The 12,500-nt window shown below is 40.9% G+C and overlaps 1 protein-coding gene across 6 annotated transcripts in view; it reads right to left on the bottom strand.

The window, feature by feature from the left end:
- Nucleotides 1-12,500, bottom strand: part of LOC147026311 (breast cancer anti-estrogen resistance protein 3 homolog) — a 212,911-nt gene that overhangs the window by 159,713 nt on the left and 40,698 nt on the right. For all 6 annotated transcript variants that reach the window (XM_085881597.1, XM_085881599.1, XM_085881598.1 and 3 more), the window contains one exon: nt 6,053-6,092. In XM_085881597.1, the coding sequence (XP_085737723.1) occupies nt 6,053-6,092 (40 nt within the window). The remainder of the gene's footprint in view (nt 1-6,052; nt 6,093-12,500) is intronic.

Below are 12,500 nucleotides of genomic sequence, written 5' to 3' on the forward strand. Positions count from 1 at the left end.
TTCAGTGATGGAGGTAATAAGGCAGATTGTTCCAGACATGAGATATCACAAAGCATTGCAATATGGAACAATATGAAATACATAGAGCAGAACGTTCACCAGGTAGCGCATCATCACCTTGCTTCAGGGACTTGTAGAATTATGTAAGCATGAACAATATGCCTTCGGTGTGTGGATCCGATTTCCTTACTTAACGCATCAAACTTTTTATGCAATTAAGTATTCTTCTTTTTCATCTGAAACCGATATGTGTGTATTATATATATATATATTATATATATATAGATAGATACACACACGCATATGTCTTTCGATTTGTTTTACAATTTGCTTGCCAGGATGGCCAATAGAGAGCAAGCCTGGCTTTGATTCAAGAACATGACGAGTGTTTTCTATTTTAACCACTTGCTGACTTTTTTAGATTCAGTAATATTTTTAGATTTGTATTTCCAGCTTTTTTCCATGGTCGTTGTTACATGGGCAACTGTAGACATAGTATAAGACAAGTAAAATAAATAAATAAATAAATATAGACGTTAACAGCATTATTTAAAAAATTATTTACCAGTACATCCATATGTGACCAGGGAAAGGAGAATGATAAAAATCAACGTTATATTAAAAGGGTCGTTTCTGCAACAATTTGTGAAGTTAAAGAGAAATCTATTTCCATATTGATGTCTATCAATATTTTTATTGTACACGTTTGGTTGTTTTGTTGATTGGTGATATTCAGTAAGCACGTTTCTGGGTCAGATTCCCGCAATCAGATGGGGATTTTATTTTGGCCCATCAGGCCCACGATCTGCTTGTTGGAGAAACGCAGAGACTCGGTTCCCTGGCTGGGACACATTAAGGAATGCTGCCATGGAATGTTGCGTGGGAAGATTTAACCGTACGATGTGTACTGCTCTATTTCCAGAGTCTGGAGTCTTCCTCTTCGATGTCATACAAATAGTGCAAGAGAGTAAAGAAGAGTTGCCATCAACCCTCAAATCCAACAAAATCTTAATGGCCACACTTCAACCTGCACATGCCCTGCATCTCAACAAAACAACACATGGAGACCAGCATTATGGAGTACAACACATGCTCAGCTCATTTTTTCACCCAAGATGTTCTCATTTACTTAGACCGCCATGATGTTTGAATGTCATTTCCATTTTTCATGTCTTTTTTACTTGTCAATCATGAAAATGCGTTAACCGGGACTGGATATATGTATGTACAAGTATATGTATGCGTATATGTATAAACTGTATATATATATATGTAGTTTTTGTTGGAGGGGGTTGGGGTGATTTTGATGTTCCATACTCCTGACAGAGTGTTGTTGCTGAGAAAGCTGTTCATTGGCAAGCGTTATATGAGGTGGTTTGCCATTGCGTTCCCAGCATTGTTTGTCAATGCTTTAGTGTTTTAACTGCTGAGCTTCAGGCAAAGAAGCACCACACAACATTTTCAAAGTCTTTGTTATGACTTGGCCAGGGTTCAAACCTCTGACCGACGAAACTCAGAACGGATGCAGCACATCAATCATCACGCCACCAAGTATGTTAATTGTTTTATTTACAGTGCACACACAAATATATATATATATATATATATATATATATATATATATATATATATATATATATATATATATATATATATATATATATATATATATATATATACACACACACACACATACATGTACATATATGAATGTATACGTACATGTACACACACACACACACACACACACACACACACACACACACACACACGATCACCCTGATGGGACTCAATCTGTTCTCTTCCTCTAAATAGCCTGGTGGTTGAGCTATCTATGGTCCAAAAGGATGTTCAAGCTGTGCCAGAAGGTAGGGGTATAATATGTTGTGCTGATGATCTCAATGAGGGCGAAACAGGTTCACTGCTGTCTGCAGCAAATTGAACGTCATTAAGATTCTTGCAGTGCTGGAACAGCGCACTAGAGGTCGCAACCAAACTATTTATTTTTGGTGATGTCACAATGATACTACGTTTGGAGAACTGAGCTGATCTTATAAAAGTGAAATTTGAAAATAATAATGGAAATAACAAAAAAGCACAAATAACGAGTAATTTCAACTGAGAGATTACACAGGGCGTTTCAGAAGTAACAGTGCACTGAACGAAATACTTATTACCTCCGCCACCGAAGGTGAAGGATGTTATGTTTTCACCTCTCTATCTGTTTGTTTGTCTGTTTCTTTGTTTGTGTGCAGGATATCTCAAAAAGTTGCAGACAGGTTTGGACGAAACTTGGTGGACATGTTCTGTTTGTGACAAGGAAGAATTGATACAGTTTTGGTGATGATCTGAAAATTTTTTTGAGTGATTCTTCACCATTGACAGACAGTGCTAAACCGAAATATAGCAAGATATCTCTAAAAGTTGTGGACGGATTCAGATGAAACTTGGTGGAGAGGTTTGGTGTGTGGCAAGGACGAATTGATTCGATTTTGGTGAAGATCCGATCCCGCATCTGGATACAAGAATTATTTAATTTTTGATTGATTTTTTCACCATTGAGAGATAGGGCTAAACCGATATATAACACGATATCTCAAAAAGTTGTGGACGAATTTGGATAAAAGTTTGTGAAAACTTTGTGTGTGTGTCAAGGACGAATTGATCCAATTTTGGTGAAGATCTGAATCCGGATCTGGATACGAGAGTTATTTAATTTTTAAAGTCATTCTTCACCATTGAGAGATCGGGCTAAACACGATATAGTACTGTCTAGCATGATATTTCAAAAATGTATTCATTGGGCCCGATATGTACTCCTGGATCAAGCATGACGTGGCATAGGTATGCACTCAACCGAGTTCCCTTCTAGTTTTTTTAAGTGATTCTTCACCATCGAGAGGTAGGGCTAAACTGATATATAACACAATATCTCAAAATGTTATGGACAGATTTGAATGAAACTTGGTGGACAGGTTGGGTGTGTGACAAGAACAAGCTGATTCAATTTTGGTTCAAGTTCGGATCTTGATCCAGCCTGTCAGTGGGATAGAAAATGTCAAATGATAAGCCTAGCGGAGGTATACGTTCTACTGAGTGCTCTTCTAGTTTAAGTTTCTACTGCACTGTTTCTTTGAAATATCCTGTGAAATACATTTCTACAAAATCATCATCATCATCATCATCATCATCCATGCTTTATACAGAGTGTCAGTGCTGTGGAAGCATTTCCTTGGCTCGGGTTACAATCCTAGTGGGGTCACCATTCTGACACAGGATACTTGACCAAGTGTGCAGAAATTGGGAATTTCATCCGAGCACCTGCACTAGGTCACCGACTCTTCAGGAAGGACACTAGAGGATCTCTAACGTCCACCAACTAATGCTAGGAGATGGGAAGTCCAGTTTAAAGGGGCTGTCACACCTTGACGTTTTAGCCAACGAATGGCAAGGTCTCAAAATGTATGTAAAACGCTGGCGTACGCTGAACTATTGATGTTTTTTTTTCTCGTTGTGGACGTATTCATAATGAGTTGGACGTATGCATAACGTATTAGTAACATACACAGAACGTTTCAATCACATATCGATAACTTATACCAACGAATGCTGAGCGTGTTGTTGGCGTTCACAATCTATGCCCAACAATAGCCTAACTTATGCATAGCGCGGCAGCGTATCGCCGACGATCACGTGGCGTCGGCTATTAATAGGCTGCGGCTCGACGATTCAAATCATAACCGCACTAGACATCGAAGTGTGAAGCCGCTGTCACACCTTGACGTTTTAGCCAGCGTATGCCGACGTATGAAAAATTTGCCAAACCAAGCTGGCACACGTCGAATACGTTATGGATAAGTTTTGTATACGTTAAGAGCACGCTGGCATACGTCGTAGCACGCTGGCATACGTTGTCATACGCCGAGTACATCGATAAATTTTCAGCATGTTGAAAATTTCTCGACGTACTCGACGTATGACACACGTTCCGCATACACTGGCCATAAGTTGTAAACACGTTACGCGATCGTTGACACACGTCCACACGCGTTACTTGTAAGTTATTCATAAGTCAAACACATCGAGGTAATGGTTAGCGTCAGTGTTCCAGACTCCCTGGTTTTGTTTTTTTTTCTTCGGTATGACGGTGATGTTGACACTTCGATTTCTAGTGCGGTTACGATTTAAATCGTTCAGCGGCAGCCTATTAATTATATTATATTATAACCGCACTAGAAATTGAAGTGTCAACATCACCGTCATACCGAAGAAAAAAAAAAAACCAGGGAGTCTGGAACACTGACGCTAACCATTACATTGACATGTTTCGACTTATGAGTAACTTACAAGTAACGTGTGTCGACGTGTGTCAACGATCGCGTAACGTGCCTACAACTTATGGCCAGCATTATGCGGAACGTGTGTCATACGCTGGCATAAGTCGAAAAATTTCAAGCATGGAAAATTTGTCTAACAGCTCAGCGTACAACGACGTATGCCAGCGTACTATGACGTACACCAGCGTGCTCTTAATGTATACAAACTTACCCATAACGTATTCGACGTGTGCCAGCGTTTTAGCCAAATTTTTCATACGTCAGGCATACGCTGGCTAAATCGTCAAGGTGTGACAGGGCCTTAACGTCCATCCAAGGGAGCACACAAATTTATGTATCGACCTGCATACAAAACACCAGGATGACAGTTTATCACTTGACCGGGATTCAAACCCAGGCTCGACGGTCCAGAAGCAAGTGTACATACATCCAGGCTAACCTTGTAACCCAATGAAAATGTACAAAAATGAAATCAAAAGGTTGTACAATGCATTTGTATCTTGCTTGCGAGCTCTTCGCTTTTTATGGAGCTTGACACCTTGATTTCATGTTCCCTTATAGTTAATGAATGTATGTCTATGGAATGTTGTTACAATTATCCAGCAGCACTTTCCACAATTCATTCAAGGTGTTTCATTGCTGTTTGACTCTCTTCATATCCATGTAACCCCATACAACCCCAATGATGTTCGTATCTGGACTTTGGACAGGTCAAGTCATGTTCGTGCATGTTCCCTCAACCTCTTTAGGGTCCAGATAGTTTTTCACCATGTTGGCTGTATGCTTGGTGCCATTGTCATGTTGAAAGATTAAACCCCACCAAAGGAGATATTTCCCTGAGGGAATGGTATTATGGATTAGAACCTGGATGTACCTTCAATTTTATGTAAATGCCCAACACTCTTGTTGGGATGGCTCATAGTTGGGTCGGGATGAGCAACCCCCATGCTTCACTGTAGCTGTTGTACACTGACTGCGTTATTGCTCCTCAGTCTACCTTTGGACCAACTGCTGTTGATTATTGTCAAACAGTTCTACAACATCACAGTAGCATGTCCATACACGGAGAAGACAGCAATATGGCGTATTGAAGAGCTTTGTCCAGGTTTTGAACTGTTATCCCACTCACCTTGCAATCTGGATCTCATACCGTCGAGTTTTTCAATTATTTGGCATGAAGAAGGAAACTCTCCGAGATCAGAACTTCATTGATGACAATGAGGTTCAAGTGCCGGTGCAGAAATGTATCAGGGACTAACAAACATCTTTTTTATTATGAGGGCATCCATAACCTTGTGAAGCAGTGACATCAGTGTGTGGTTATGCAAGAGGACTATGTCAGAAAATAATGCAGTCTTTCCCACCGGTGACGAGTATTTGAGGGTGTTTAATCTCTCTCTGACATAAGGGTGCAGATGCCCCTTGGTAGGATATTAAGTTGGGAACCAGTATGCAAGCATTAGTTGATGGACATTCAGGACCCCACAGTATCTTTTGTGAAGAATAGGTGAGCATCGTGAAAATATCAGCACCCTGAATAAGCTACAAATTCCTGAAACTTTGTCAAATTTCAAGCCTGGCCCAGCACCGGTTCGTAAAAGATGGCCCAAAAACTTAAACGAAATGACCTCAAAAGAAAGTGGAACTAACTGAGCCATATAAATTTGTTTGGTATTTAAAATCATGCATCAAAGTATAAAATCCATGAGACTCACCTGCACCAGCTCATATCTTGTGCTGACCTTCACCTCATTCCTGCAAGAACAAACAAACATGTTTTTCAAACTTTCACAATATGCAGAAAATAAACAAAGAGCAGTAATATTTCACAATACAAGTGCACAGGAAATGAAGACAATTGGCTTGAACAACACAGGTGTTATATTTTCATCTGGACTGTGACAGGGACCAAGTTGACCTTTAGAAACATAAAGAAACCTTTTTGTTTGTTCTTCAGAAGCTGAAGAGTCTTGTACAAGTGTCCTGCGCTGCTCTTTTCAGAGTCGACTCCACCAAGTAGAAGCACCTCATGAGAATGGGTGGAGTAATTGCCTTTCCGTAGAATCGCCTCATGCCATCCCTCTCTTTCCTGTTTGTGCTCGGTGATGCTATGCAACTTCCTACTGGAGCTACACATCGAAATTGGTTTGTATCATGAACCAGTGCCTGCCCTGCTCTGACTTTAACCAGTGACATTTCTGCAATTCGTGCTCTCATTGCCAGCAAAGAACCATGAGACTTCAAAATACTAATTTAAAGAAAGTTTTCAGTCTCCCAGGTCTTGAACTTAGTTGCTCAAGTCCATTTAATCCCTTTTCCTTCAGATGTGTCCTGCTTTGTCATGGCCAGATCATGATGTTAGACAAGTTTTCATTGAATCTGTGTACGCTTGAGTGAACCCCGTCTTCCAAAAATATGATTTGTTATTATCTTTTTTTCCTGGGAAAAGGAAACGTATGATGAAAAAAAAGTTGACATAACCAGACTCGGCGGTGTAAGGTTTGGAACATCTGCTGAGTCTGGGAGGTTGGTGGTTCAAACCCTGGCCGAATCATTCCAAAGACTGGACAAATGGTACATGTTACTTCCATGCTGGATGTTCAGCATTTATCAAGGATAGAGCATGGATAAACAACCATAGGTTGGCAATCATGGTGGAGGCTTTGATGGGTCTAATGGTCTCCTCCTGTGTTGAACTTCCTTGCAAGGGAACTCGTATTATGTTCTCTCAGAGAGTGGATAATGCATGGAACTTTCACAGCATGCAAGTAGGGAAAAGTACCTGGAAAATAAAATAAAATACCTGGTACCTGGAAAAGTATGGATTACAGAAAGTTTTTTTTTTTTTAAACTTGCTTCTTTTTAACTTCCACTTATCATGGTGGCAAAATTTCATGCTTTCACCTGACTATGACAATGGCGCATCACCACTGCTGCCAAGTATGGGGTCATGGCTGTGTCACTGATGCAACCAAGTATGGGGTCATGGTCATGGCCCCTGTTACCAGCATGCTGGCACTCATTTTGCCAACCTCAGAAGAATGACAGCCCGAGTCAACCCTTCCTTGTGTTAATTCAACAGCCTGACAGGAGCTTGAATTCAAGACCCTAGGATCTTAAGCCAGCTAATTTAACCATTAAGCGAACACCAGACTTCACAGAAACAGTAGGTAGGTTTAAATTTGAATTTGTTAGGTACTTGATGCATTGGGGATGGAGGAATACATGGATATTGGCAAGTAGTAGGTCGCTGAAGTATGAATGGGCGATTTGATACCTTTTCATGATTGAGATGTCTGCGAGAGGCTCTCATTGTAAGCTGAATGTGCTGTCTGTGTTTGTTCTTTCCTTCCCCTACAACTGTTCGATTCCTCCCCAAAACTTTTGTTATAATTTCAAATAATATTTTTCTTTGGCATAACTTAACGATTTTAACTGTGATATCATTCATTTCACAGCTGCAATTTTTTTGTTGTTGAGTGTACAAAATGGGTGGGTGTGTGGCAGGCACTCTCTATTGGTTCAAACCCTTGCAGTATATGCTGCTGTGGCACAAGAGTTCATGGTCAGCAATCCATGGAAGAGGTACTATTTGTCATGGCAAATATATATATATATATATATATATATATATATATATATATATATATATATATATATATATATATATATATATATATATATATATGTCAACCTATTGATACCTGTGCCACCGTGCTTCCAAGAATTGATAGCTACCCGGCAGCCAAGCTGCCATGCGCAAGAACAGAACAGATACCTGTGGCTGCCCCACTGGTGTCATCGACATTCCACCCCGCACTCTCCAGTGAATTTAAGTTAATAAACTGTTACATTCAATCAATGTGGTGTTGATGTCATGCAGGCTTGATGGACCAAACGGCCAACTCCTACGTTAAAGTTCTTTGCGTAGTCTTGTGTGATGTTGGAAGCAATGGTCGTAGAAGAGGAGCGATAGTCATGTAATCACAAACATGGAGGCTGCTGCACAGTGCAGTCGAGTATGCCACAAAGGAATTTAAGTTGGAATTTTAGGCATTTTATCTTTTGCAAAAATTGCAAAGTTGTACTTCAACACACTGTAACCTAACTGCCGAGTTACTTTGAGAGCCAATCAATAGGACACGGCTTCAAGGTGCAAAGTTCAACAGACATCAAAGTTTATCTTAACTTGTGCAATACACACATTGAATTCGTTATATTTCCATGTTTTACAAATATGGTTCATTCACCAAAAGGGTATAACTGTTTTTACAATGACGTGTATGCAACTACTTAATGCCAAGACACAACTATGTTGTTGGTGTTCCTGAAACCTCCATGGTGGATCGTTATTTGCATAGGCAGATAATTCAGCTAGTGAAAGATAATCGTATCCTCTGGCACATGTTGGCTGGACCCTGTGGCATATTATGTCCACAGCATGGAAAAGGTTTTCACTTTTGTTTTGTCTTTACACTGTAGGGAATGCCAAAGGACTCTCCATGAGAGGGAAGTTTAAACCACTGACGGGTTCACCTTTCCACGATTTTTAAGACTTGCTCTCATCTTCACATATTCCTTTGAACGAATGAGCCATTCTTTGCCGAGATATAATTCGCTATTGCATTTATATGTCTTGTTTCGTCTTTCTTCCACAAGAGATGAATATGCAGAATTTACAAGATACCATCGTTATTGATAGTTCTGGCATTCCTGAAACTAATCATTCCGTAACCTGCCAAGCTTCAGGTCCATGCAGCCAATGCTGGCTCCACTTGTGCCATGGTGAGATAAACTCAAATGGAAAGAGGACAAGCAAAATTTCATGGAGGTGAAATAATACCCACTTGTCTTAGGTGTCGTTGTTTCAGTTTAATCTGATTTTTCTTATTTTTATATTACCTGTGGAATGGCTTCCCAATGTGGACCCAAACTTGCTCTTCCCTCCAGCCCTTTAACATAAGAATACACCACCACCTTATATCAATCCAATTACTCTAACCATGGCCTGTTATCGTTCAGTTAACCTGAAGGGGCATGGAGCATGTACCCCTCTTGATGGGAAGTGTGTGTGTGTGTGTGTGTGTGTGTGTGTGTGTGTGTGTGTGTGTGTGTGTGTGTGTGTGTGTGTGTGTGTGTGTGTGTGTGTGTGTGTGTGTGTGTGTGTGTGTGTGTGTGTGTAGAAATGTATGTAAAAGGTGATGAGGTGCTCGTTGGAGGCAATACAGTCCCTCACACAATGGCCTGCGACCTCATCTCATGAGGGGAACACAACTCTTACTGATGAAGAGCAGGAAGCCAGAAATGTGCCTGTGGAGTGATTCCTTTATCCAGGGGGTGGGCTGGAAATCTACCAATAAAACACTTCTCAAGCCTATCTCGGCTGACTGTTGCTGTGGTTAGTTGTGTACCACATGACACTGCGTTAGGCAGTGGACAATTTGGAGTTTTTCACAGACTGAAACTGAGCCAATTCTCATATTGAATTCTAAATATATATATATATATATATATATATATATATATATATATATATATGTATATGTATATGTATACAGAGATGCCAACTTTTGGAAATCAGAATTAGGGAGGATTTTCAACCGACACCAAATAATGTGCGCAAAGCGCACATCTCGAGCGCGGAGTGCTCGACCCTTGCGGCGGGGTCCAGGGCCCGCCTTAGGGCCCTGGAAGCTCTGGGGTTCTAGACGCTCTCTCGTGCCCTCTGAGCCCTATTTTGGAGCATTTAACATGTTAAGAATTCCCACTTTTTGAACAAAAAAAGGGGAAAATTGTGCACTTTTTAATGTTACATGTATGTTAATACTAGTAAGTTAGGGGACAATCAAAGATTAACAAAAAGCACAAAAGAAGCAATATTTTTCTTACCTTACTGGCTGGTACTACTGCTGCTTGCTTTTTCCATGGCAGCTTTGCTGAGTGACAGCTGTGTGGCTCTTTTAGCCCTTCTGATTATGTCTTTGCTGTATTCTCTCTGGTAGCAAGTGCTGTCGATGTCACTATCACCGCCACTAAACAGACACGGGAATTTCTTGATGAAAAACTCCACACAGTCAAACCCCACTTCTTGGTGTAGCTTAACATCCAGCACCTGAGCATGCTTGGCTAATTCATCATCTAGCGGCCAGGTTTTGAAGATATAATTGCAGGCTTTCACATAATATGAGCGAACTGCACTGAAGAAACCTTGGATGTCTGACTCACTCAGAGTGAAGGTGGATTTCTTGGAGACTCCTTTGTTCCCTTATATACAGTTTGGCATCGTTCCCAATCATGAGGTCCTCATCATTGTGCTGGTGATATCTGACAGAGAAGAGTCCATTTACGAGAGCAACTGATGACATCGATGGTTTCAAAAACCGTATGAAGATAACTTTCAGAAGATCATTCAATTCTCCGTGCAGGAGATGAATACAGGGTTCGGTCTCTTTGGAGCAGAAGATTCCCCTTCTCAAAAAGCTTGTTAGCATATCGAAGGAAGAAACAATAGAGTTTTTGTTTGTGGAGACAAGAACATCCTGTTGACACGTTTTTCTCTAGATTCCTGCACAGTGTTTGAGGAAGATGCGCTTTTAGTTGTAGAACTCGTAGTACACTTAGCCGCAGGGCGATCACACTTGCGTTTACTGCCAGCAGAAGAGGTCAGACTCGTAGTACCAGATCCAATTTTACGTTTGAGGAGAGAGCTTGAGGTAGGTGCAGCCAAGGAAGAAGACCTCTGATTCGAAGGTTTTGCTGAGCTTCTATCAAGTGATTTGGCAAAAGCAGAACTTAATTTGGGTCCTTCTTTGCCTGTAGATGGGACTATCACAGTCTTTCTCGACTCTGAAGGGATCTGCTTTGTAGATGAACGTGATGAAGGGCCGGTGATGCTACCTGCTCTCAGCATTGGTTTTGGTGCTGTCCCTGCTGTCTTCTTCGCAGCAGATACTGCAGTGGTAGTGGTGAATGCTGCTCCACTAGTGCTTGATCCTGCAGTGCCAGTACTGGCAGTAGATACAGTGCCGTCCTTCTTGCTCGTTGTTAGAGTCTTGGCTACAGTTGGTTGCATTTTTCTTCGTACTTCTTCTTTGAAGAAGACGCGAAGTGGCTCCCACTGTTCAATCAGCCTGTCTAGGCACTGACCAAGGGACAGCCACCTTGTTGCGACATGCTTCAGAATCTTGTGTGTCGGGCATCACAGAGTTCTTGCAGTGCTTTCACTCCTTTGACGCGCTTACTACTTTTGTCCAAGTAGTAGTAAATATCGATGAGAAAGTCATCTAATTCAATGGGTAAGGCCTGAGCCGCGTTTGGTCCGACATTGTGCATCATATGGCAAGGGCATCCCATGATGTAGCACTCTGGATTTTGTTTGTGGATATAAGCAGCGACTCCTTTGTGCTTGCCCACCATGACAGAGGCATTATCAGCACAAAAGGAAACACAATTTCCCACGGAATTTTCCTGTCACTGAACTCATGATCAAGCAGTTTGAAAATGTTTTCTCCAGTGGAATCTTGTTTGCACGCAGGCAAACTTAGCAAACCTTGCTTCACAATCCCAGCACTGTTGTCATGGTACGAAATCAGGACAGGATATAGCTGGGCCTCACCACTGTCATTGCTACCGTCTGGAGCTAGGCTAAATGGAGCGAGTCTAGCAATATCGGCAACAGATGAAGCAGTAACATTTGACAACTCACCAATTACACTGGTCAACAACAAATTTGTTGTCTGCATTTTTAAGCTGATTTAGGACGAATCTGATGCGCTGAATCCAAAACTCACATTAGTTTTGTTCAATCAGGTCAAGTTTTTTGAGATATGGCCACATGTCGTTTTTTACATTTTTGTTCACATGTACGCATGTGTGGAGCATTTTAGAAGAAGTTGGTGGGGTAAAATATCATGTCAAATAATTGTTTTAATTGGAAATAATATGACAAGAAGTATTCAGGTACGATAGTTCTGGGTGATTATGTCGAAAAGGGATCAGTTTGAAGTCATAAAACCTCAAAATCTTCCAAAAATTGGTGAGGCAAAGCATAAAGTTCGTGGATCAAAACTAAAGTTAATGGGGCAGATTTTGTAATAATGTGATACAAAAAGTTGTATTTCTTGAAATAACGAACTCTGAAGAATGTACAATACCTACATGCGC

The sequence above is a fragment of the Eptatretus burgeri genome, chromosome 5 (assembly GCF_056783735.1).
Source record: "Eptatretus burgeri isolate ZD-2024b chromosome 5, Ebu_testis_v1, whole genome shotgun sequence".
NCBI classification, from domain to species: Eukaryota; Metazoa; Chordata; class Myxini; order Myxiniformes; family Myxinidae; genus Eptatretus; species Eptatretus burgeri.